Source organism: Psammomys obesus, unplaced genomic scaffold (genome assembly GCF_907164565.1).
Source record: "Psammomys obesus unplaced genomic scaffold, mPsaObe1.curated_primary_1811, whole genome shotgun sequence".
NCBI classification, from domain to species: Eukaryota; Metazoa; Chordata; class Mammalia; order Rodentia; family Muridae; genus Psammomys; species Psammomys obesus.
Genome location: NW_026596134.1, coordinates 20,995,301 through 21,021,505, shown reverse-complemented (window position 1 = coordinate 21,021,505; position 26,205 = coordinate 20,995,301). Strand labels below are relative to the sequence as shown.

At 37.4% G+C, this 26,205-nt stretch overlaps 1 protein-coding gene across 4 annotated transcripts in view; it reads left to right on the top strand.

Annotated features, from left to right (window-relative positions):
* Positions 1-26,205, top strand: part of Nrxn3 (neurexin 3) — a 1,537,891-nt gene that overhangs the window by 1,389,266 nt on the left and 122,420 nt on the right. For all 4 annotated transcript variants that reach the window (XM_055593211.1, XM_055593213.1, XM_055593214.1 and 1 more), the window contains 2 exons: positions 16,793-16,882; positions 21,643-21,950. In XM_055593211.1, the coding sequence (XP_055449186.1) occupies positions 16,793-16,882; positions 21,643-21,950 (398 nt within the window). The remainder of the gene's footprint in view (positions 1-16,792; positions 16,883-21,642; positions 21,951-26,205) is intronic.

The following is a 26,205-nucleotide window of genomic DNA, read 5'->3' as shown; positions in this document are numbered from 1 at the left end:
AGTAAACACAGAAGTCTAACGTACAACAAAAAGACCATCATTATAGCATTGTGTGCATTCACAATTTCCCAAAACAGTAGGTGATCTTGTAGAAAAAATGAAAAGAAAAGAAAGACGATTGTATGAGACAGTGGCTATGTTACTTCACTTGACTGTATAATAACCGCATTAGTTACATGCTTATCAAGATATCTGAACATGTTGGACATCTTAAGCATATACAATAAACATTTTAACTCTAAAAATTCAAACCAAGACACACACTGAATTTCATGTACAAGGCAGGACTCCTTTGTAGTTCAGTAACCCCCTAGAAACTTTAATAAAATCACCAATCAAAAATTAAAGTTTCAAATGTCAAAATAGAAAACATATCAACTGAGTTTGCTTCCTGTAACTCAAACAACATGGAGATAATTTCAAATTCTCTTTTATTAGCCAAATATAGTAAATGTCCTATAAGTGTTAAACTGCTTATGAGCTCTCTGTGTACCTGTAAGTAACCATGTTATTCATTCTGGTAGAGTTTCCTTTATAAGCCCCTGAATAATTAACTATATTTGAAAGCAATAGGAAAACAGCAAGTATTTTGTTATCAATCACTTAAAAATGTAATGGAAAGGTGTTTTTTTTTTTCCTGAAACAAAATTTATTTTATAAAAATAATTTTACAACAATTAGGTGATTTTCTATTACTGCAAAATCATGGATTCTCCCAGCGTACCTATACCAAATGAGAAAATGAAGGAAAAAGATGAATCATACATCTAGGAGAGTTAGAAAACATATATACATCCAACATAATGGTAAGGTAAAATAAAAGCACATCTAAAACCTTGACAGCCAAACTTTACAGGTATCTATTTAATTCTTTTTACCTGTGCAAAACTGTTGACAGTTTCTATAACGTAAAATTCAACCTGAAATAGAACTTTAATATGTTTAGATGTTAAAAATGAATGACTACCTTTTCCCCTGAAGTTTCTGAGTGATTATGGTGGCTGGTATATATAAAGGCACTTACAGAATGAGATATGTGATTCTCAAGGAGCCATGGGCTTCCCTAGAGGAAGCAGAACAATGAAATTTAACAGATTTGCTTCATTTTGTGACTCTTTCTGACCTCTGAGAATTTTGAGCTCGAGAACGTCCATAAAGGGAATTTTGAAATACGCTTATTAGAGTTGTTCTTGAAATAAGTCATCTGAACCAAGCAAAGTGCTTCAGCAACACTCTTACCAGGAGTCCTGCCCAAGCCAGATCCCAAACCTTCCTAAGAAACTTTAGTTTGCTCCCATTCTCAGTAACTGAATAAAAGCTATTCTCATCACTTGTTCCAAGCACAGCTTTCTCTCTAATCCTTTTGGCAATAGACAGTGACTGCAGCAGTTTCTAGTCAGCATACAAGCCAAAATATATCTAAGGGCTGAATCATGTTTCTTCATTATTTACTGTCTAGTTTCTCCTTTCTGAGTTGCATTCATCAGGCTTTAGACAGCATCCTTAGGTTAGATGAGATATTTCAAATCTTGTTCAGACTAAACCCTCACCAGGATTTCAATAAAAATAAAATAAGCCATCATCCTTGAAAAATCAAAAATCAAATCCTGAAACCAAGAAAACTGAATGCTTTCTCTTCACCTGTCACATTTTCCCCTAATTATACCCTAACCTTACTAATGTTGTAAATGCTCTCTGACAAGACAGCATGAAACATCAATAAATACTGTGTGAACCCAAGAAGGCAAAATTGAGTCACTCAAAAGCCTGATTTTAATGTCTTGGATCATTACTGCAAAGATAAAAGCCGGTCTCTGTAAGAGTGAAATTCAAAGGAACCTAGTAATTAGGATGGTAAAAATACTAGGTCACCTGGTACATTTTCCTAGTAGGTTTAGAAATTTCTGTACAGTATAGACTAATTTTGATCAGTCTAATTTGAAATGTTATAGATAATATGTCTTTTTTTTTCTGCCAAGAGAATAGATCTGTCTGATTTCTTAGACTTTAATTTTTTTTCAAAGTCTATTTGGTTAGAAATATCAGTTGAAATTATTCTGAATTATTTCTTTAAACCATGATTATTTATTTCTTATAACTATTTAGGAAGTGCAGAGCTTGTAGAAAATATACAAAAGTGAGTTTGTTTTGAAATAATTTTAGATATGTTTCTTAGATTGCCAAAATTTAATACCATATATTTATTATTGCAATGGCTAAGAGAGGGCAGGGTATTAATATTCTACTGATTTGTCTGAAATTCATAGGTTTCAAATGTTTAAGGTGCTTATTGATCATTAAACCTTTTAAGTTATATAATTTAATAGTTTGTTGGATTCCAGACACCTATCTCCTGAGGTGTCAGGGACTGTCAATACTATGCATATTCTTTAATACTTAAGATCTCTCAGTAATTGGTGTCATGTTGCAGATTTAAGAAGTGGATGGATAAAAATATTTTACAACACTATGTAATATGTCTATATGCTTTATAAGAAAACATGAAGGCCAGAGAGATGAGCCAGTGGTGAAAAACATGTTCTGCTCCAACAGAGGACCTGAGTTTTGTTCCCACCACCTATATCTGGTTGTTCACAACTGCCTGTAAGTCCAGATTCGGAGAATCTGGTATCGTCTTCTGGCCTCTGCAAATCTCTGTACTCATGTGCACCTTCCCCACCCTGTACACTCACAAACACACATTTAAAAAAAAAGATAAAATGCTTTTTAAAATAAAGACAACATGCACACCTACAAGTAATTTAGTAGACATTGTGACTCAGATAAACATTTTAAACGTGTAAATTTCCAATTTATCGTCAGTTACTTTCCTAAAATTGTTTATTAAAAATGTCTAACGTAAAAAAAAGTTATTATAAGCATCACACCCACAACAGGGAATGATCCTCATGTCATGACACAAGTCATAATGTATTTCTAATGGTGGACAAGTATGTGTACCTCAAGGTGTCATTCAGAACACTGGAGCAATATTAGTTGCTCTTACTCTTTCTTTAACACTTCAGTCTTCAGATTTTGATCATGTTGATGCTTTCCTCTGGAGCCTCCCCATCATTCATATGCTAAAGTAATGTCATTCTAGTACTGGCTCTAAATTCCTGGGGTAATACACGTATAGAGGCTGATTTTTGCTAAACTATGAACCTTAAAACACTGATGTTTAAGACTGCGTTTTAACATCCTAGGTTGAAAGATGGAACTGTCCCCCCTCCCCCGCCAGCTTTTCCTTAAAAGGTTTTGCTTGGTTGATTTTGGTTTTCGTTGGTTGGTTTTGGTGTTTTGTTTTGTTTTGTTTTATTGTATGTTGATAAAGAAGGTTGAAGTGAATCTTGTGTTACTCTAAATAGGAACAGGCAATTCCAGATGAGCAACTATTTATATCCTCATGTAACATAAATTGTTTAAGATTGGTTTGGGAAAGTTAGGCTGAAGAATGAGAGTAAAAGCCATGTTTGTTCAAAGAGTATGTGGTCTTGTATGAACAGTCATTGTGAAACTATTAGTAACAACTCACAGCCATCGGTGGGAATCACGATTCCAGGAAATCTTTTTACTAGAGTGCCCACTCGTTATTCAAATAATGATGAAAAGAGGTTAAAAACATGTTGTTTTCCCCTCCTTTTGGAATGGAAAAATATCAGTTCTTCTTGATTTTCCTGCCATTTTCCAGCTGCAGCCTCACCTTTTTCTTCTCCCAGGAGGGTCTGAGTTATTGTATCTGTTCCTGGATTTGGAGAGTCATTCCTCAGAAAGAAGTACATTGCTAAAGTTATATAGCAAAGACCCATGTCTGTGCTTCCAATTCAAGTCGTCATCCATGGCTCTGGATTCCCAACCTTTTAACTACAAAGGTAGCACCTTAGCTACTTGCGGTAGGACCTTGATGGTAATTTTCGTGTAAGAGAGTTTTGTGTTCTCTGAATCAAGTAGACAGTCCTTCAGAGATTCCCCGAATTCCATTTTGGGTTTTCTGTATGTTATTTATTGTTTCATATTTCTGTGACTCATAAGGCACATAAGACTCAAACCCACAGCCTCAGTTTCCCATTGATCCAAAGAATTTAGGAAACTAACTGGTAAATAAAAATGTATTTATTTACAGTTTGGCTGATTAAAGGAAATGAGCATGTTTTCCCCCAGCACACCTGTGGCCATATTAAAAGTTAGTGAAAACCAGGACATACATTTTACGACGTATATAAGTGAAGCTGTGAGACAGATAAACCTGTTGGGAAGGGGACTTTGGCCCAGGTTGCTACTGTTCTGTGCACATGCACAAGAACATACTTCTTTTTATTTTATTTTATTTCATATTTTTTTTAACTTTTTAATAAACATCTGAGCCAAGGAAATAGATCTACCTTCTTTGAAATAGAGAAGATCCTCAGAGTTCGTGGTATGTATTATCGCTACCCTTTTCTACGCCAGGGGAAGGATCTATTTTCTAATAGGAATAATGAATATTGTGCCATTTATTTGGAAATCAGCTTTCAGGCACTGACTTCCACTTGTCCGCTTAAACATATCATTTTTTCAAGTGGAAGAAGGGCATAGTTAGAATTGCTGAAGAAAAGCACAGTTGTCTGTCTTCCTCCACTAGAGCTTCAGGCTAAGGTCAGGGTCACAGTCTTGATGGTTTTGTCAGTCACTGGTGAGGGCTCAGTGGAGAATATTGACTTGAGTGAGCTCTTTGAGTGGCTGGCTCTCTCTTCTGGCAGAGGAAGAACCTAGACCAACTTTCTTCATTTCCGCATCACAGGTTGTGGCAGAAGCAGGGGTGAGCACACATGCCCAAGTACTTTCAGTCCTCACCTCACATCACCACTGCTAATGAGACAGAAGCAGAGGAGTCTAACAGGCAACCTAGAACCCAAAGAAGAAAGACAGACTCAGCTGCTAGCGGGAGGACTGACACAGTGCTGTTGCAAAAGTCTCAGTGTACAGACACTGGCTTGAGCAGTTAGATGCTTTTTAATTGGACAAACTGGGAGAGAAGGGCTGTGGTTGTTCTAATCATGTTTCCTCCTAAAATTCCTCATCTCAATCCTCCATTCTGGTCTGTAACTGACGTTAGAAATTAGCAACTTTGCTGAGAAATTCTCTCTCTCTCTCCCTGTCTCTCTCTGTCTCTGCTATTATGAAATATGAGAATTTGGTTCAGGTGCTTAGGCTGGCATACATACTTTACTATCCGAGCCAATTCCCTACCTCTATTTTTTCTTGTTATTAGGAAGTAGTGTTTTGAAGTGAATCTTTGCTTCTCATACTATAGCATAAACCTTCTGTTTTACTAAATAAAAAAAAATGAGTGTTGGGCTATATAATGATATTTATTATTAGCCCTATAATTATTACAGTGGTATTATTTAACCCACTATCACAAAAAATATGACACAGACACCTGTTAGATTTTAGAGTTGCCTTATTTACCTTGGGCTGAGCAGATATTTCTACCTACGCTATCGCAATAACCTCACCCTCCATCTCCCAACCCACATCCAATCTCATCTGCTGTAATCATCCTCATCTGATCTACCTTCTATCCATATCCCAATATACTTGCTTGTATTTTTTATCTTGGTGTTTTTTCCATCTACACAGTCTTCGGAGTCCTTCCTCCCAGCCCGTGTGGCTCCTTCTCACTCACACCTCCTGTCTGCCTGTCTTCCCTGACTCTCCCGAACCCAATGCCCAGGAACCCTAGCTCATACCGCCCTGCCCAGGTATAGGCCGTTTCATCAATGAATAAATCAACCAGAAATAATGTCTTAGGCAGGTTTACCCAACAAGGATAGGTGTATCAGAGAGTAACCAGATCTTGAGGGCCAGAAACCAGAATCAAAGTAAGACATCAGAACAACCCCTCCCCCCCAGCAACCTTCTTTACTTTTTCTTTTTTTTTTTTCATCATTTTTTTTAGTGTATTTGATCATTTTTACTCAAATTGAATTAGTTGCTTTTTAAAAGATTAAGTGGCTATTTCAACATTTTATCTCTGGATCATTTCAAATACTTCATCTGCATTTTGGAGTACTTGTAATAAATCAGTACCATCAGCACCACTTATTAAATTTGTTATTATTATTGTATAGTTTACAGTCTCTCTTGTCTTTCCTTTCATCTTCTTCTCTTTTTAAAAAGACAGTTGTATTTTGAAAACAATCTTCAGATGAACCCAAGCATTCTAGAGCTATTTCTCTGACTTAAATTCATTGTTGTTTACAATGATTCTGTGTGTAGCCAGACTTGAGGCCATGCTGCAATCTCACAAACAAATCAATTCGAATTAATCTGCCAAGCAGAGTTAACGAGGCATTGTATGAATTCAAGATGTACGAAGTTACTGCCTTCCCTGCGGTGACTTCTTCACTGAGACGTTTTGATTCTTGGCCCACATTAGTACACTTTTGACCTTTCACTCTTACATTAAGTGATAGGTGGCTGTCAACTGTATAACTCTTTGAAGTCTTTGAAGGCATGTATACTGTTCTTTAATTAATACCTCTGTGAGGAGAGGTGGTATTCAAAATATGTACCCTGATGCTCTTCTAGGCCAGTTTCCTAGGTTCCAAATTCCAATGATGCAGAAATGTGAGAAACCACAAATTAGGGAAATTATATCTCACAGGTAGTCTTTGAAGACTCTGCAGTCTTACAACTACTGTTGTCTTCTCTCAAATAACAAGCAACACAATTTCTGTAAACTTCTGTAAATTTCCAAGACTGCCAGACTACTTTGTGATTATTACAAGGTTGGTCAGAACTGTCCAAAGAAGAACCACAATGGTAATATGAGCATTCTACTGCCTACATACAAAATTTTATTGTCATTGGTAGATTTCTTCAGATTGTAGAGAAAAATGCCAACAACAGAAATAAGAAATCTTACCTTAGCCATGTGTGGCGGGGCATGCCTGTAATTTCAGCACTCAGGGAGGTAGTGGAGGGTAGAGCACTGAGTTAGAAGCCACCCTGGTCTACAAAGTGGTTCAGGACAGCCAAGGCTACACAGAAGAAACCCTGTCTCAAAAATAAAAAATTCTGGGCAAAGGGATCTTTTCTGAGACTGATACTCCAACCAAGTACCATTCAGGGAGATAACCTAGAACCTCTGCACAGATGTAGCCCATGGCAGCTCAGTCTCCATGTGGGTGCCCTAGTAATGGGAACAGGGACTATCTCTGACAGGAAATCAGTGGCTGGCTCTTTGATCACCTCCCCCTGATGGGGAAGCAGCCTTACCAGACCACAGAGGAAACAGTGCAGCCAGTCCTGATGAGACCTGATAGTCTACGGTCAGAGGGAAGGGGAGGAGGATCTCCCCTATCAGCAGACTTGGGGAAGGTTATGGGAGGAGATGAGAGAAAGATTGGGAGAGAATGAGAATGGGCCTACAGCTGGGACACAAAGTGAATAAACTTATAATTAATAAAAATAAATTAATTAAAAAAAGAGAAGCAAGACCCATGAGAGACAAATTGCAATAAGCTTGTAGACATAATAAAGCCATACCACAATCTTCCCACTTTGCAAAAAATTTTCAGTGACTAAATAAATGTAAAAAGGATAGGCTTATTAAATTTTACTGATGATACAAAGCTAAGATACAAAGCTTCTACAAAACCCCAAAGAAACCCAGAAGTAAACATTTTCTTATCAGGTTTGAAGGCTGCTATGAAACAAAAAGAGAATAAATTTACTGGAATGCAATTAAAGTCCAGCTTTGAAGTTCAAAACGTGCATTGAATGAATGCATGATTGACTAAAATGGGAGGAGATTCAACTGACTTTGGTTTCAGTTGATAATAAAGCAAATATTGAATAGTGGTTGCACACCAGTACCCTAACCAGGTCATAGGTGGGTAACATATGAAGTGAAACAGTGACAATTAGATTCTAGGGGGAATATGGAGCTGGCCTAGACTTAACAGTAGTTCAACTCATTGTTCATGTTTATGATGGTGTGAAAGCAATACACATTCAATAGCAAACATGCTTTGAAATGTAGTCTTTTAGAAATGATAAATGTGTAGTAAGATACTCTGTCTTGATGGTAGCTTGAGGCATCCAGTGGTAGTTCCAACTTAGATGTATCATAATGTGGGGGAATAAAAAAATTTCTGGAGTATATAGCTTAGCTTCATTAAATATATTTAAACTTTCACCTACTTTTATTACTTATAATGTGCTTATTGTAATATAACTTCATCATAAATAGAGCAGTATCTTTATTCACTCTTAGGCATGGACAATAAGGCAGGTTTGCACTAGAGTCTAGATCTTGTATGTCCTGAATGTCCTACATGTTAAACATTTGGTCATCAAAATGTTCCCATTAGAGGCAGGGAAACCATTAAGTTTTTTTTTTCTTGTGTGTGTGTGTTTTAGCCAGATCAATATTGAGAAAAAAAAATAACAGTGCTGTAGAAATGAGCATATTTGATCTGAAGTTATACTGTAGAATCATAGTGGTAAAAACAACATGGTACTGGCACAAAAACAGGTATGCATATCAATAGAGTAGAATAAAGAACCCACATACAAGTCCATGCAATTATAGCCACCTAATTTTTAGAAACAACAAAAACAAAAAAGCATCTTCAACTAATGGTGTTGAGAAAATTAGATATTCACTTGTGGAAAATGAAACTCAATCCTCTAATTTCACCTCCAAGTGAATCAAGACCTCCATACTGAGCCTGGAACTCTGAAAGGTCTAGTAAGGACCTTTCATGGAGTGAATCGGACTCCATGCACTCTGGAATTAACACAAACATCTGACGAATAGGACCTTGATAATCCCATGAAACATCCTGAGATCACTGAAGGCTCACTTGAGGGGACTGTAACTGGCGTCTCTAGGTGCTCTCCTTTTGTTTCCTGGCTAGTACCGTGGAACAGTTTTGCTCCACCACATTCTCTTGTTGTCTCTCCAGAACTCCAAAGCAAATGGAATCCTCTGACCTTAGGTTACAACCTTTAACATGGTGAGCCAAAATATTCTTTTTCGACTTTTGAATTAATATCCTCAGGTATTTCATTAGAGCAGCAGAAAGTCGAGCAATATACTCTAAAATATTTCTGCCTAGAAGATCCAGTGATTCTGTAAGACCTGGGGTCTCACAGCTCAGGAGTTCAAGATCGCGCCCTTCCCAGAAACTCCCCCAGACCAAGACTCATTGCAAAAGCAAGAGGTTTATTAACCATTGCGCAATGGGGTCACCCCTGCCGGTCACCAAAGAGTGGCACCGGGAGACAAAGGCCTTTAGGTTTTTAAAAGAAAAATTGCGGGAGATTTGAAGTTGCTGTCTTGGCAATCTAGGATTGGATGAGGAAGCTATAAAGTAAGATAATTGGTTAGTCTTAGGTGCTCAAGCTTGGCCAGTCCTGCCAAGTGTGGATGCAGCTGCAATTGAAGGTGGGGGTGGTTAGCTCATCCTTGAAGATTAGGGGCTACAGACTTTTGGCTGGAGGTCAAAAGCTACTCAGAAGAAGTCTAGGTTTGTTGCTAAGAAATGCTATCTCAAAGACAGGAGTTTTTCTTTTTGCTGAGTGAAGGTCATTACTTGCTTGCCTTTTTTTCTATCTGTCCTCATAGATAGGGTCACATTTTTCCATACTCAGGAAAGGTACTAAGAGGCTTTAGCTTAACCTGAACCTAAAACTCAAAACTATAGGCTTTAGAAGACATACAGGTTACAAAGTTAGTCTAACCCTTTCAATTCCTTTATATCTAAACAGAAGTATGAGTATGACATACATTTTTATTTTACAGAGAGAGACATTTGTAGGACATTATTTTTAAAATTTATATTATTTTATTTTTCTTTTCATTTGTATGTGTGTACATCCACATGTGGTTATACACATGAACAAGGTACCTATGGAGGCTAGAGAAGATATCAGATCTCCTGGAGCTTGAGTTATATAGGCCATTCATTGTAAGGATCTTGCTATGCATTCTGGGTTCTACACTCAGGTTGTTTGCAAGATGAAAAGACTTACTTCACTGTTGAACCATCTTTCCAGCCCCAGCATGATGTTCTTTTCCTGAGGATCAAAACTTTACTATATGGTACCCAGTAAAACTGGTCTCCCAGTACTCCCATCTGTCCTCTTAGTGCTGAGGGAACACTACATATGCATGTTTGCATAAACAGAATTTGTAAGTGAAATATTCTAGCACTCATATCAAAAGCATTGGATGTTGTGCCCTCTGCTCAGCAGTGGGAAAAGGAAGGTAGATAGCAAAGAAGCCAAGAAGACAAAAGAGAGACAGGAGGCCCAGGTAGAGGGTGGACACACAGGAGTGATGTATCATGAGGATAAATAAGTTGAGGATCATGGTGTGGTTTCTGCAACAGGGAGGGTGGCATAAATGTGAAGGAGCTGAGGTTGGAATCTTGATGGGTAATATGTCAAATGGCTGAAGGGTGCATGATAAAGGTTTATTTTGATAAGCAAATGTTGAAATGTTCTGCACTAAAAATTATGCAGGGAAGTAATATTCATTGAATTCATCTTTTTTCAGTTCAATAGTAAAGACTCTGGTACTTGTTGTGAACAACAATGAGGCTCTATAACTAGGATCTGTCTGGTGCACACTTTTGCTAATTGCTTCCCCTAACACCCCTCAGTAAATTCTCAAAACAGGTCCATGTTGAAGTTACCACAACAGCATTTTACACATAAAGAAACTGAATTTTAAGGACATGGTGAAATGTAAGTTTTCTAAAACGGAGAGATACAAATTTAGAGAGTCTCCTTCAAAATAGTCACACAAGGGAAGACAGAGGAAAGCAAATATTACAGCCAGCTTACAATTCGTTGCTTTATAGCCCGTCAGTTTTGTGATTGGCTTCTATACAAGAAGTTAATGCTATAGAGCCTGACAATACTGAAAAACACCTCCAATCAAATTCCTTCAAAACATTCCCTTCAACTGTGAATGAGAATAAAGGTGTTGCAATCATATGAACCTCACTTTACTAATCCAACAGAGATTCAGAATAGTCTTGATGAATTCATCAAGTAGGAAGAAACTTTAGAAGACATAAGCTTAAGGTTGAGAATTAAGAGTGGAGGAAGGACAGGAAGTGATAGACGTATCTCTTATTTATTGCATCAGATTATCCTAAGCATCATAATGTTCCAATATTCATTTATTTTCAGGATTTGAAAGAATAATTCAGTGTTAATGTATGTGCATTAAAGGTGTGTTTTCAGGCAACAAGAAATAGGGACAGGGCCACTTGGAGAGCTAGATATAGAATACCACCTTTGCCTGAACTGCTCAACTTCTTTTGTAAGGGAGAAAGTAGCCTGCCATCTGTAGAAGTGAGCTCTGTCAGTCACGCCAAGGTCTGCATGGTGACCACACTGCTATCTATCTTGTTCTTCAGGGAAGGTAGCTCTCCCAGGCTTATGTGAATGTACAGAAACTCCTCACTTAATAATGCCCGTGGGCTTTGGGTCTTTAAGTTCATTTCTTCCAGCTGATCAGTTTTCTGTTTGAGGAGATTAATTTCTTTGTCTTGGCACACGGAAGGATCAAGGTTCACAATACACAAATAGTTCCGTTTCCTGCAGCCTGAAGGTGTGTTGTGAGGATTAATGAGATGGTGTTTGTAATTGCATTCTGAGCTCTTTGGTTCAAAAACACTTTATAAATATAACACATTAGCTCTTTGTTGAGGTCCATCCATCCCTTACAAGTGACTGAACATTCTAGATGCCCTTTGGGCAGTACCCTTTCCTATCTAACTCCTAAGAAAGCTGTTTTGGGAATGCTCCAAGATTGTGACCAGAGCCATACTCACAGAGTTCCTGGTGCCTTTTCTTCAGTGTTATATATTTTCTTTGAAACTCACAAAGTGTTCCTTGAGGACAGAGGTATGGCAAGAACCTGTGAACTGCCCCAGCACTTGAGTTTCCTGCATTGATTTTCTTTTGCCACCAGCCCTAGTCCATAGTCCTCAGTCTCCAACTATTCATTACACTCATACTCTCATTTTTTTTTAATGTTGACAGAGCAATAAAGAAAACTTTTCTTTCCCCATTCTGGAACTCAAAACAAAATGCAAAAATACCTCTGGCATTAATTTCATCCAGATGAATGTTGTTACAGTTACTCCTGTTAGCGTGGCCACATGCTTGACAACACTTCAGATGGTATTAATAGTCTGCTTGCAGAAAAGCATTTTCTGCCAGCCTAGTGCAAATTGCCAGAACCTTTAAGCAACTCTTCCTCAACTCAGTGGCACTATATCATCATTACCTGTGGCTGGACCAAGAAATCACATTTGTCAGTGCCTGAATTGCTCTTTTACTTTCCACGGTTTTAGAAACCCACTTTGCTTTGGAAATGGAGTTCGCTGAATATATTTTAGAAAGTACAGACATATAAACAGCAACAACTGGAGATTCAGAGGGATATTTAGAATGTTTTACTTGTTTTATGATCTGTCATTCTTTGAGTGATAACCTCTGAGTACAAAGGCGGTACAGTCATCTTTAAATGACAACTGATAAGGTTTGAACAACATGGGCACGAACCCGGGAACCAGTGTGCTTCCTTTGGACCAGAGGGGAGTCAAATTATATTAGTATTATTCTCACAAACACATTCAATGTTCTTTTTATCTATCATTTGTATGTATTCTACCCCATATAACTCAGCATTAATTCCTAGAGTGAACTGGGAAATGGAGAATCTAATGCTGAGTGATTTCCCCAAAGTCATACAGATTATAAATAGTAAATTTACAACTCATATTCCACAGACTAAGCTTCTACACAATATTGATTAGAGCTTTTTTAAAAAAATAACATAACTCCTAAGAAAGTAGCCCATGTTTTGACCATGACATTAGAGATGTGGCTTTCAGTTCTATGCAAGAATTTTCTACTTATTATATTCATTCAGTTCTCCAGTTGAAGGCTGTTGTTACTTTTTGGGGGTGATTAGCAAATTTCAAGTCTTCATCTTAAAGATGCTGATGTAAGGTACAGACCAATTGAAGGGTCAATTTGCTTTGCTCATCTCATCTTACTCTCTTTCCATTACTTTAATATTTTAGTCCTCAAACGGTTAAGCCCAAAGTAGAAACTGTGGACTGTGAGGTAGTTCTCCATGATGATCAGTGCTATGTGTATGAATCAGTTGGGCTTTAGTGATTTTACTCAGAGTTCTCTGCTCTCCACAATGTTACAATTTCACAGTGCATATTGTACAGGTCTTCAGAAGTAGAACTAGTTGTTAACAGTAGACTGCAGAAAACCAATTGTATGAGAGTCTCAATAGCTTGTCAAGAGTGGCAGAGAATAAACATGTACACATTCTGTTTCAAGTAGACTAAAGCATGGCTATTTCTTTTTATAAAAATTCCATTCCATGTAGATGTCAGATTCATATAATTAACTTAAGTACTTATTTTAAGACCTCTGTATTCAATTTATGGGTTTCTCCATGTGGTAATAATAACTGATGTTTCTGTCAAATCAGTAATGCCTATGCTTTATTTGAAGGAAATTATGACTTACTGTTCATAAGGCCATTCTATCCTGAGTATAGCATTATTTTTATTGAGTAATTAATTATACTTTTTAGGTATCCATACTAGCTGTTATATGAAATGTATTACTTAATGTCATTGTGTATTTAATAAGAGTGTATATGAGTTTAAAGTGGTTTGTATAAATTTTTATATAAAGAATATCTGCCCTTCCGTCGATCTATGGAATGGGGTTCAGGTCAAAGAAACTCATTCACTTGCAGATGTTTCTAAAATAGAGTTTACAAGTGTTTCAGATAAATTAAAATAAAAGCCAACAAGAACATGAAAAGAGACTAAGAAAAATGTTAATGTGGTGACTTAAACCAAGGTGGTTGTTTAAATGGCCTTCCATCTCTCATGACTTTTAACACATGCTAGATCACCATCCTTGGGGCCGGACGGTATCAGTCTGGCGTGCAAGACTTAAACCATGATTCTAAATGTCTTTAAAGCTGAGGTGGAGAAGAATGGAGTCTGTCTTTATGTTTTCAGGAAGGTCAGAGGTTGATTCCAGCTGTGCTCTTCTTCACTGGTTACCCAAAAGCTTCCTCTCTTCCTACCCTATACTATATCTATAAATGATTCCCTAACTGCTTATACTTAAAAGCAGATGAAACATGGATTCTGGGCACTTTGAGAGGGCTAAGAACCGTGTATATTTAGAGGAAGCATATCAATATAGACTGTAAATTAATCAACTTGGTGTCTAAACGACACTGACAATTTGGACTTTTAGTTATTTCTGCATTTTCCCTGTATATAAGATTTCCCATTTTTATATTTCCTTCTGGCTTTATTAATTCATTCAATGGAGGAAAACAAAAATCATCGTTGTATTTGTGATGCTGCCAACAACGATAATAAATACAGAAAACCCAAAGCAGAAAAAATGTATCGAAGGTGAATCCAGCACAATTTAATTGCCGTTCCTCAATGTGGCATGCCATGTGTTGTGGCAGTCCATACCTTATGTGCCACCTCCTGGATAGAATTAAAGTTCAGGCATATGGGTTCTTTTTAGAAATGTATTCCATTTCTATGAAAAACAAAATTGTGAATTGCCAAATTTCCTTTGGATTAATATAATACAGAGTACACCGATTCTTCAAGGATAACAGTCTTGGAGCTGTACGGACTAGGTAAACCCAGGTCCTTCAATTCAATAGGGCCCATGTTAAGATAGCAACAAATGATGTTTGTTTCTTGTGTTTTTTTTTCCTCTTTGCTTATTGTCTCCTACCCTTTATGCTGCTATAATTTGAGAAAAAAAAACCTCTAAATTATACATGAGAATCCAGAACTGTTTATCATTCAGTTCCCTGTATTCACATTATTCTGCAATAGGTTTTTGTTTGGTTGGTAGTCCTAGGCAACAACCCAAGGCCTTGAGGTACTGGACAAAAAAGCCTCCAATGAGTTACAAATGCCCTTTGATATGTTGGCATGTTATGATTTAGGTAGGCAGCTAGAGATCTGAAATGTGGGCTGGAAACATATCATAGCTGTTGTTTGTTTATTGACGTGTCAGGACAGTAAGGATGACTCAGAGTTTTAGAAGAATGTTTTCATCAGAGAAGCCTATGGGGAACCACCATCCTCCTCCCCTCCCCCAGATTGCTACCCACTTTCTATCTCATTCTTCTACCTTCCCCCACCAAACCCACCAAGCAGGTCCTAATTATCACTTGTGACATCCTCTGAGCCAGTGGTAATTACTGCATTTCAGTGGCTCTGTGATTAGAATGTTGTGGCTCACTTCTGTTTGCTTGGCCTGTTGGATGCTCTGCTAGAGCCTAATATTCACTCTAGCTTCAAGACCTCTCTCTAATTTGCTCCTGAAACACCTGCATTAAGATTTTTATTTCCCTTTTAAAATATTAGTAATTTGGAATGGAGTTCCCTGAGTTTTAATACAGGGCTCTGAATCAAACATGATGAATTACAGTGTAGCGGATTTTACTAAATCAATGTGAGGTTGGCTGATGAGCTAGAACAGTTCCCAAAGCATGCCTTCATTATTTTGTTATTTGAAGCATATTCATTAGGGGGGTAACTCCATACTACCACACTCCAAGTCTCTACTAATTAGAGAAACTCCTCAGGAGTTGTAATAACAGTTACAAAAGGAAGAAGAGGCAAAGAAAACGTTTGAGCCAGAAGCTAATTTGATATTTCGTGCTCAAAAGAAATATCCTTAACAGGATTTGTGAATGGATGCTTGTTCAGAAAGGTCCTTTCATAGACTAGGGAGAGGGCGTGGGGAAGAGAGGGAAGAGAATGAACACTTGAGTCAGCATGTTCTAGCAATAATAAAATGTAAACGCTCAAAAGCCTGGAGATGCTAGATAACAGTATAACTTCCTTTGCCTCTAGTTATGTTCTTTATGGACCCCATCTATTTAAGGTGTGTAACAAAAACAACAAAAAGATAGAGATCCACAGTGCCAATTGTACTACTCTGCCAGTTTCACATAGGTACTGTACTACCAAGGTGTTCTTTTGGAGTAAGAAATCTGCCTTTAGCCCAAGCTCTGAGGGCTGAAATATTACCACAAGATAAGGCAAATCTGAACTACAGTCAGAGCCTTATCTCAGAAACCCAAACCATCCACCAACCAAACAAACAAAACAAACAAACAAACAAAAAGTAACAAAATCCTAGCACTGTTTCTTTGCCAGTCTCCCTTGGATAACAGCCATCTTCTTTGGCACCTTTTTCTAGATTACAGCACACGGGCAGATGCTAGAGAGTAGCAGCAAGTGTATACCCCATGCTCCTTAAGGGAACCTATCAGAGAAACAGTAGTAGCATCTGAATGAATGAACATATGAACGTTCTTTTGGCATTGTGAAATTGGTGTGGTAGGAGAAATATTCAAAAATGTGATCAGTACCACTGGGAACAAGTCAGTGGTAGATGGAAGAAGGAGGAGACAGAGTAAAAAGGAAAAGAGATTTCTGCAAATAGCTCAACCGCTTACTGAGCTATATCCTAAATCACGTGACCGAAACATGATGGAGCACTGCATAGTTGAGACCAATCTGACCTCCAACCTGTCATCCAAAGACAGAGTGACTTCAACTCCACCTTACTAAAGATAAATTTATATCTATCTCTAAAAATCTTCATAAAACAAACTGAACACCTAGTATGTTTTTTTAATGACCTATTGACTTTTCAGATTGTTCTTTAAGCTGTTTTTTAAACTTTAAAGGCAACACTGATAATGAACGCCTCCAAATGGTAAAACAGAAAATCCCCTTCAAATATAACCGGCCTGTAGAGGAGTGGCTGCAGGAAAAAGGTAACGGTCGTTAAAACTTTCATTCTAAAATCATCTGACTCTAAACCCTCATTTTTAAAGCCTGCAAATAAATGTTCCTTAAATGATAATCGCCTGCTGCATAAATGACTGTTTTAATTTTCATTATAATTTGTGTCAGCTTCCACCTGCCATATGTTGATAAATCATGCAATAATACATCGCCATTAAAACACAGTTAAAGGGACTAACATCTAGCTTGCTGTCAGCATGGCAGCCACAAACAAGGAATTCCAGGAAAGTCTTAAAAAAAAAAAGAACAGAAAAGAAAAAGAAAAAAAAAGATGAATTATGGCAATTTAATCACTGCATGACATTATTTGTCAATTTGTTTTAAATTACCTCTCACCAAAGCTTTCTAAAGAATTTTCAAATGAACTTGTTAAACTTATGTCTTGAGGCTGATTGGCTATACTGTCTATAGCTTGATTAACCAACAAAACAAAACAAAAAGTCTTAGATCAACTCTTGTAAATTAAACTGCTTAAAACAAATGTTACAAAGGAAGCAGTATGTGTTAACATTTGTTTTTAAACAACACAAAGGCTGAGAAAAAAACAGATCTTGCCTCTAAATTCAAACCATCAGAGGCAAAGTTTTTAGGTGAGCTTAATTACTTTCCAGTTGCTGCAGGAAACTAAAACTAAACAAACTTGTTTCACACTCAGGAAGTGTGATACCCTTTGTGCCTTCGTTATGCAACGAAGTGAAAGTTGTTAAGACAATGAGTTGATAAAGGAAAACTCTTGTGAAAATCCAAACAGTAAATTCGGATTTGCTGACAGTAGCAACCACTCCCTGAATCAAAAAGGGCAGCAGTTTTCATCCTGGCAGAATTTTCTGTGTGGTTTCTTTTGCTTACTAGATACACAATTGTTTTCCCATGAAGAAAATTCTCTTATCTCCAAGAAAGCTACAGGTTCTGTTCTTTTCTGAGACAGAATAATTGAACTCTTGTCTCAGTGCCTAAGAGAACCTCTTGCATGTTGCACGGATTTGACTAAGTCACATATGAGGAGTAATTGGAGATATTATATAATATATTAATGAAGAGATGAAGGATGCCTGTTTATTCTTCGGACGGTTAGACATGGAAAATCCTTACTGAATCTTAACTGCATGCCCTGCTTTCAACCTATGTGGTCTAATTAAAAATAAATTAAGAATAACCCTAAAAAGCAAATAATTTCGATTAGTAATCAACAGCTCATAAAGTCCCTTTAACATTAAAGATTGCCTCACTTTTAAAATAGCGAACTAGATGCATGTCTGAGTCTCACGTGCCTGAGAAAACTTTTGTGTTTCTTTCAATTTTATGTTAATAATATTTTATTGTATTCCATTGCCTTTTGAAGTCTAAGTTTTTATAGCATGCCAGGCATTTTCATTTGTACAAACCATTATAAAGTAGTTAGTTAGCTTTTAGTTTTCTTTCTGATAGCTTCGTTATCAGCTGGCTTTCATGTAAAAGCCCTCACATAGACATGTTGACTGCTGGGATGTGAAAGGGTGGTTAATGGGGGTGTCCTGGTTTCATTATTAGACACCTATGCATAGAGTGTATGCATATATTATTGAATAACTTATTTGCAAACTGTGAGAATATTTTCTCTGAAAGTACTCGTTATATAATTTGGGTGAGTAGCATCAATTCTCTTTACCTCTTCCTCTGCCTAGCTAACTTCATTTTCAAATGGAATGGAAATTTGCACTGAAAGACTTTGTGAAGATGAGTATAAAGGGTAAATGGATAAAAGGATGACTAGACAGATGCATGCAGAAGTACATGGAATGTCTCTTTGGAGTTATTTCTGTCACTGGGGAGGAGAGCTGGGTCACAGAATTCTCTAGCCTGTTTGCTGGCTCTGTCTGCTATTGACTGACTTTTTGACCTTAGACAATCCACTTAACCTCTTTGTGTCTCAGATTTCCCATATAAGGAGAGCAGAAGTAATACTGCCTCTTCCCCCCAGGGTATTCTGAGATTTAATTAATTAGCCTTTGTACAACACTGACTAGAGATGTGCAAAGATTTAATTTAAGCCTATATGAACTTGACGTTAAAATGAGGCAACAAATCAAGACTTCCCAAAGGATGTGCATCTAAAATAAAACAGTTACATGCTAGAAACCATGTACTGCTGTTATCATCAAATTTCATATTATTTTTGATAGAACAGCCCTCATACTCTAAATATTTATTTACATTTATGGTGCACTTTTATATTTAAATGTACATAAGTACATTATTAAACATTAAACAGTATCAATCACAACAATGAGAATGATATCTGGCATTGATTTTGAGGTATCTTGGGCAAATGATGAAAACAGAAACTTTTTCCAGTCCACAGGTATTGTCCACAGGTAGAGGTTATTGTTCTTGAGCTTTTGTGCAGCTAAAGAGAGATGAGGCAGTGACAGGAAGACATTGGAAGAGACAGAGTGTTCCCCTTCTCAAGAAACTTCTAGCTCTTGCCCTAAACACCTAGGGAAAGTGCAGAGGGCTAGGAGAAGGTTGTAAAAGAAAAGGGAAAAGACCTACCCATATGGCTACCAAACAAAGAAGCTAACAGAAACCCAAACATTTCCTATATCATGGAAAGAAACTGAATCTTAGATGGTCTCTTTTTGTCTCTTCTCTGTCTCATCCACCAGTGTGTGGGCACTTAGAACTGAGTGGTCATATCTCCTTGGCAAAACAGTGATAACCAAGAGAAAAGCAACACTTCAGTCTAATGACCTCACATATATCATGCCTTTCCTCATTCTTAGGTCATTCTTGAATAAGCAATGACTACTTTATGGAGTGAATTATAGCAAACAGAATGAAGGCAATCCGTCATTTCCAGCCAGCCTATTGCAGTTTGAATTTCAATTTTTTGCTGACTGCTTTTCATTTTTAAGTATTGGCAAAATGAGCCTTTCCAGGAAAGGAAGATGAGGACCATAAGTGGTTTTCATTATGAAGCAGTCCAAGGATATTAGAATATAAAATATTCTATATATAATCAAGGCTACTCAGTCGTTAACTAATCACTAATGCTAGGTTACATAGAAAAGAGAGAGGGAGGAAGGAAGAGAGGATGAAAGATAAAAAAAGAGAGAGTGTTATAATTAGGCAACAGTTGTGCATATGCAAAAGATACCTTGCATGGAGGGTATCTAGCTTAAAATACTAAAGTTTACCTTAGAAATTCCTCACTAAAAGGCTTCTTCTAAATCAGTATGCTAAGCTTCTCCAAATGCTGATATGAAGTTAAGCAAAATTTATTCTCTGTATCTAGTATCTTATTTCTATTGTAGTAAGTGTATGGCTCCCAAAGAAACAAATGGGACATCTAGCCCATTACCTTGCACCACTGTGCGTTAAACATGCAGACATGAGTAGAAAATTCTTTACAGTTATATACAGCAAAATAATATAGGTGATTAGATGAAGAATTAGCAGATCTGTTGATAACCAACTAAAGAAAACTCCAGAACAATGTTTCTAATTTCATGGATAGCTGTCCTTTCTTCTCCTCTACTCCATCTGGGAAAGCAGATGGAGTTAATCTAAAGAGATAACATGAAGGAAGGCCTTAGCATGTTGCTGTCATGATAAATTAAAATGAGGTTTTAAAAGCTGTTTTTACCCAATAGGAAAGGCCTACTTTGGCTTTAAAAAATAAGCAGAAATCATTGTGAATAAGCCTGGTTAGCTGAATGCTCCATTCTAAACTGTTCCGCCATGATATTTTCCAATAGTTTTTTATCCACAAAAGCATAAATGGTACCCACCAGAAAACCTGATATAAGACTATTGATATTTTATAATCTATTATCATGTCTCTACATCTTTCAAGAAAATTTGTGTGTTGTTCTCTTTGTCAGTACCCATATTCTTATCAAAATTAATTTTTACTTATTAATTATAGTATTTGACTATGTCATTCATACACATAATATATTCTTATTACTCTTCCCTTATCCTTTTAAAACCATTATAGAATTACCTCATTCCCATTTCCATTCCCATTCTAGGAACTCTATCAATGTCTAAACACTTCCCCTTATTATATAATAATCTATTGACTGATCATACCTCCCTCCAAATTATACATTTATCATGATTTTGTTAAATAGCAAATGCTGATAGAATATTACTCACTCTCACTGTGAAGATTTATGGAAAACTCTATTCCTGGTTACTAGAGTGTCCATTTTTATAAGCATGCAATGAATCTGAGCCTCTTAATTGCAGTTTAATTTCAGTAAATTTAATTTAATTACTGAACCTAATTTTTAAACTCAATGTTCTCCGTCACCTCATTGAGTTTTGTTTGCCGCATATCATTCTTTTTTGTTGTCATTATGTTAATTTGTAGCTTCAATCAGAGCAGTAGGCATCTGTGATTCATTCTGGTCATGATCTAAACTAGATGTTTCTGTCAACCTCAATTGTATGTCTCAGAAGACTGTAACACTGCTCATGTTTAAACCAAGATGTCTTCTTCCTTAGAATAATAATAATAATAAAAAGACTTAGTTATTCTGGAAACTTAGAAATTCTAACTAGACAGTGGAAGAGGTAATTACCATGAATTACTCACCAGTGTCGGTAGTGAATTTTTCTTATACATTTTATCCATTTCTGGTGTTGAAGGAAACCTCCTTAGGTGCTTACTCCATATAGAATAGGTAAGGCAAGGAGCAGAAATGTATGGGAATAATAGTCTTTCCTCCACCTAATCCACTAGGCCGGCAGTTAACCATCTTCAACACCCAGGCGCAAATAGCCATCGGAGGAAAGGACAAAGGACGCCTCTTCCAAGGCCAACTCTCTGGGCTCTATTATGACGGTTTGAAAGTACTGAACATGGCAGCGGAGAACAACCCTAATATTAAAATCAATGGAAGTGTCCGGCTAGTGGGAGAAATTCCACCACTCCCAGGAACAACACAGACAACCTCCATGCCACCTGAAATGTCTACCACTGTCATGGAAACCACCACCACCATGGCTACTACCACCACCCGCAAGAATCGCTCTACAGCCAGCATTCAGGTAAGCGTTTCTCCTGTAATACTGTTCTTCTTTCTTGGCTTTGCAACATTAATGCTGTGATCGAGGTAGCTAAGTACTTTAAATTGCCCTCCTTCGAATGAAGATGCAGATGCCCCTGGTAATGAGCACTAAGACTATAGAAAGAGGAAGTAATGACTGAGAGAATTAAAGAAGCCTGTGGCACTCATGAGTTCATGAGATAAGTCATGTTATCCCTTTCATTTATCACTGAAACTGGAAAGCTATTATTCAAAATGAAAAATGGACTATGCTTTTATAACAAGACATCCCTCTCCTCTCATTGAATTGCCTTTTCTTTTCAAATAACTGAAAGTGGGAAGAGGAAAATGAGCATTTGTTATCATAAGCAAGTCTATACCCTAGTTCAATTCTATTCATATCCTCCAGATAGCTTTGGTAAAACATGAATTTCACATTATTAAGGTCAATGTGTATCATTAAATCAAGGACAATTGAAACTAGAAGCTCAAAAACTCCTGGTGAATAACAGTCTTTGTGTTTGACATTAAGTCCTAATTAATGACTTGTCATTTGGGAATCTTTAAAAAAAAAAACAACTTTATTTGACTAATATACTGATTACATTATAAACTGTAAAGGTTTTATTTTAGCTAAGCAAAATTTCTTAATTTTGTGGTAAGGCTTTTTTTTTGTTCACTGGAAAGTAATTATATACAAACTAAAGCTTAATACTTAGCTGCCTCCCTTGGCAGTTCATAAATCTAGTTAGTAGGGGGCTATGAGGTTAATCGAGTTATTAGCCTTAAATGCTTTGGCATCAAAGAAGGCATCCTGATGCTTGTAAGGAAATTATCCCTACCCTAGTTATTTGTAAAATTAAGCAGGCCAGTACTTGTCTCTTCTGCTTCTTAGTTTTCACACAGGATCCAAGAGTTCAGTAGAGCCCCCCGACATCACCTTTCAATCCATTCCAGTGGACACTCTGAGCTTAAAGTGAATCATTAATTAAAACTCACTATGTGCTTTTTATCTTCCTGAATTAAGTTACACGACTTCGCTGTACAGATGCATGTTGTCTTCCTTTACTCCTCTTCTTTGAGCTTGAACAGAAATCCAGACATCTTCTTTCATGATTCCTAAAAACAATCTGAAGCTCTCTGTGCTGATGATGCTATCAGCCAATTTTATGTGTTTTCCAAAGGCTGCTAAGAACCTGGCTAGCAGAGTGGCCCTGTAATCATGGGTGCTATTCTTTGCATACCTATGCACCACATGCCTGAGAGAGAAAAATAGCACTTCTTCATTGATATTAGAGCAATAACTCCTGACACCTCACTCTACTCACTGAGAAGAAGATAAAAGGCAATATATATTTCTATTATGACTCTCTAGAGTTCAAGCATAGATCTGTTTATTGTTAGTAAAAGGACAGTTCTGTTTGCACAGGTCTTAGCAGACCTGGTTCATTTCTGTCAGAGTATATTCTGCTAGCTCTGTGGGAAGCAGAAGAGCAAATGTCTTTTTCTCCATAGGAATAGTTGATTCTGCACTCCATTTTTCACATTTTTCACTGACCACAATTGGATTTAATGCTACACAGGGATTCAGGAATAGCTTCAGTTTGTGGTAATTTCCAGTCTTTGGTTCTTTTTTTTTTTTTTTTCTTTCTCACAAGCAAGTACATGGGGGGTGGGGAGCAGATTGGTTGCATTCCTCACCTCTTTGTACAACCTGAGAGAGCCAGAGGCTTCTGGACAGGGGTGGAGTTCCAGGTGAATAAGACTTGCCACTGATTTAATTCTAAGCTTCTGTTGTCTCTTGGAGCAATAAGTGCCTGGGAGAGCCCTCTCCAACAGCTTTTCTCTGGTGAGCTGCTTTTCTTTCAGAGGCTGGAGAAAATTGGATTAGATCTTTACATGCTTTCCCCTTTTTTCCCTTCCGCTAAGGCTATAAAGATGGGATATAAATCTGTTGATATTCTTTGTTTTTACGGGTGTGTAAATACATACTCTTGGAGGAAAGCCAGCAGCTTTGCAGAATTGACTAGACTTGGGCCCAAGGATACAGAAGCCACAGGATTCCATAAAGACAAGCTTGAAGAGACGTAGTGTGGAGGATTTTAGGTGTCTTTTTCTTACCAGCTATTCACAAGAAATTTGCACCATGCTTTATGAGAACCTGAAAGCTTCATAGTCAAGCCCATTCTGGCCTAAGTACAGTCTACAGAGCACATCAAGCCTACCCTAAGATTTAGGGCAAGTCTTCGATGCTGGACATACTAGGCAGCTTCAAATGCATCCAATGTCTGACCCTGCCAATTTTCTTGGATAAAGAGGACTCATGAAGCTTTGATCTCCAAGAGGTACTTCAAAAAGGAAAAGAAAATAGGAAAGATTAAGTTTCATGTTCACCAGTCCATCATTCAGTTTTCATCTCTATGAAATCACATGCAGACCATTTTAGAAGTGATGTTCTGTTCTTTGCTTTTGCTCTTTGATAATATCATTAAAGCATGGTTGTACTAAAATGAGACTCTGCTAGGAGAAAAACAATTAAGCATGTGTGACCACAAATACAAAAGTGTCACTATTCAAAAAATTTTCCCTGATTCTTCCCTAAAGCATTAGCCGAAAAAACTTCCTTTGAGGAGTTCATCTCTGATGGACCTTGGCTAGTGCTCACATCAGATCAAAGGAAAACTGTAAAGTGCTTTTAGTGCTGCTCTTAACTGTGTGTGAATGTGAACAAATCGTTTTTGAGTTGATACAGCTCTCCAATGCTCCAGTCTTTTGGAAGTAATTGGTACTTTGATCTCTGTGATACATCAGTCTGTTACTGATAGGAGCACAGAATTGCTTGTGAATGGCATGGTCTAGGTTAAATTACTCACAGCTATTATGCCCAAGCAGTGGATCTTGACCTCATATTAAAAAGAATGCCTCAAGATGCTCCTCTCAATTTAGGAGGAAAAACCAGCTACCGTGTACATTAAGAAGACAGGTGGGCCGATAATAATCTTCAATAAAAGTCTTGTACTTAGTAGATATTCTAAAGGCACTGAGTAAGTCAGAAGTCAAGACAGGCTTTATTTTTTATGTTGTAGCTGCTTAATAACCGTAAGTACAATGACTGCAGGATTGTTCTGCTTCTACATTAATCAGGGTATAAAGACAGTCCTTTCCACTGGCATAACTATAATATAACTACAATGAACTCAAGCCAGACATTCTGGGTGTAAAGTCTAATCTATTCTCACACTGGGTAAGTGATCCTGTACAGATCATAGGACACTGAAAGAACTGTTGCTAAAAGCAACATCTTTTCCTTTAACTCTACAGCTAAAAACAGCTCTGTCATTAGATATCGTAATTTACAGAGTCATACATTGATGTAGGTTTCATCGATGGAATTCTGCTTCCACTCATAAAGTTTCCAGAAGTTCACTAAGCACCTGCTGCAGTCTAGTGGCTTTCTTCTGTCACATCCCTTGGACCTGGATTAATCAAATTTGGAAAGACTAGGATAAGCCGTACTATGTGTTTCTCCATGGAGTGTTCAGGAGACCAACAGAGTCATAAAAATTGAGCCCTGGGGGGGGGGGGGGGTTTGAAGAGAATGATATCCCAACCAAACACAATGCATGGAAAAGACCAAAAACCCAGGCTTAGATATAGCCCATAGACTCAGTCTCCAAGTGGGGTCCCTAGTAATGGGAGCAGGGACTATCTCTGGCATGAACTCAGTGGCTGGCTCTTTGATCACCTCACCCTAGAGGAGGCAGCTTTGCCAGGCCACAGAGGAAGACAATGTAACCAGTCCTGATGAGACCTGATAAGCTAGAGTCAAAGAGAAGTGGAGGAGGACCTCCCCTATCAGTGGACTAGGGGAAGGGCATAGGGGGAGAAGAGGGAGAGAAGGTGGGCTTAGGAGGATATAAGGGAGGGAGCCAGAGCTGAGATACAAATTGAATAAATTGTAATAAATGATAATGATACAAATTAAAAATAAAAAATAAAAAAAAATAATTTCAGAATTTCCTCTGTAGCTTCTTTAGTAAAGTGGCTACTTTTTGGGGCTCTCAGACCTTTCAATGGGCATAAAGTAGAAGCTATCAATTTCTCTTAGCCTGGGCCTGGACTGGGCTTGTGTTATTTATACCATGCCCAGGTGTGCTTTAAGTTGTTAGGCCTTTACAAATTTCAGGGAACACATGAGGATGTTTAGAATGACTATGTGAATATATGTAGGTGATTTTCTAGGTTAACTATGGTAT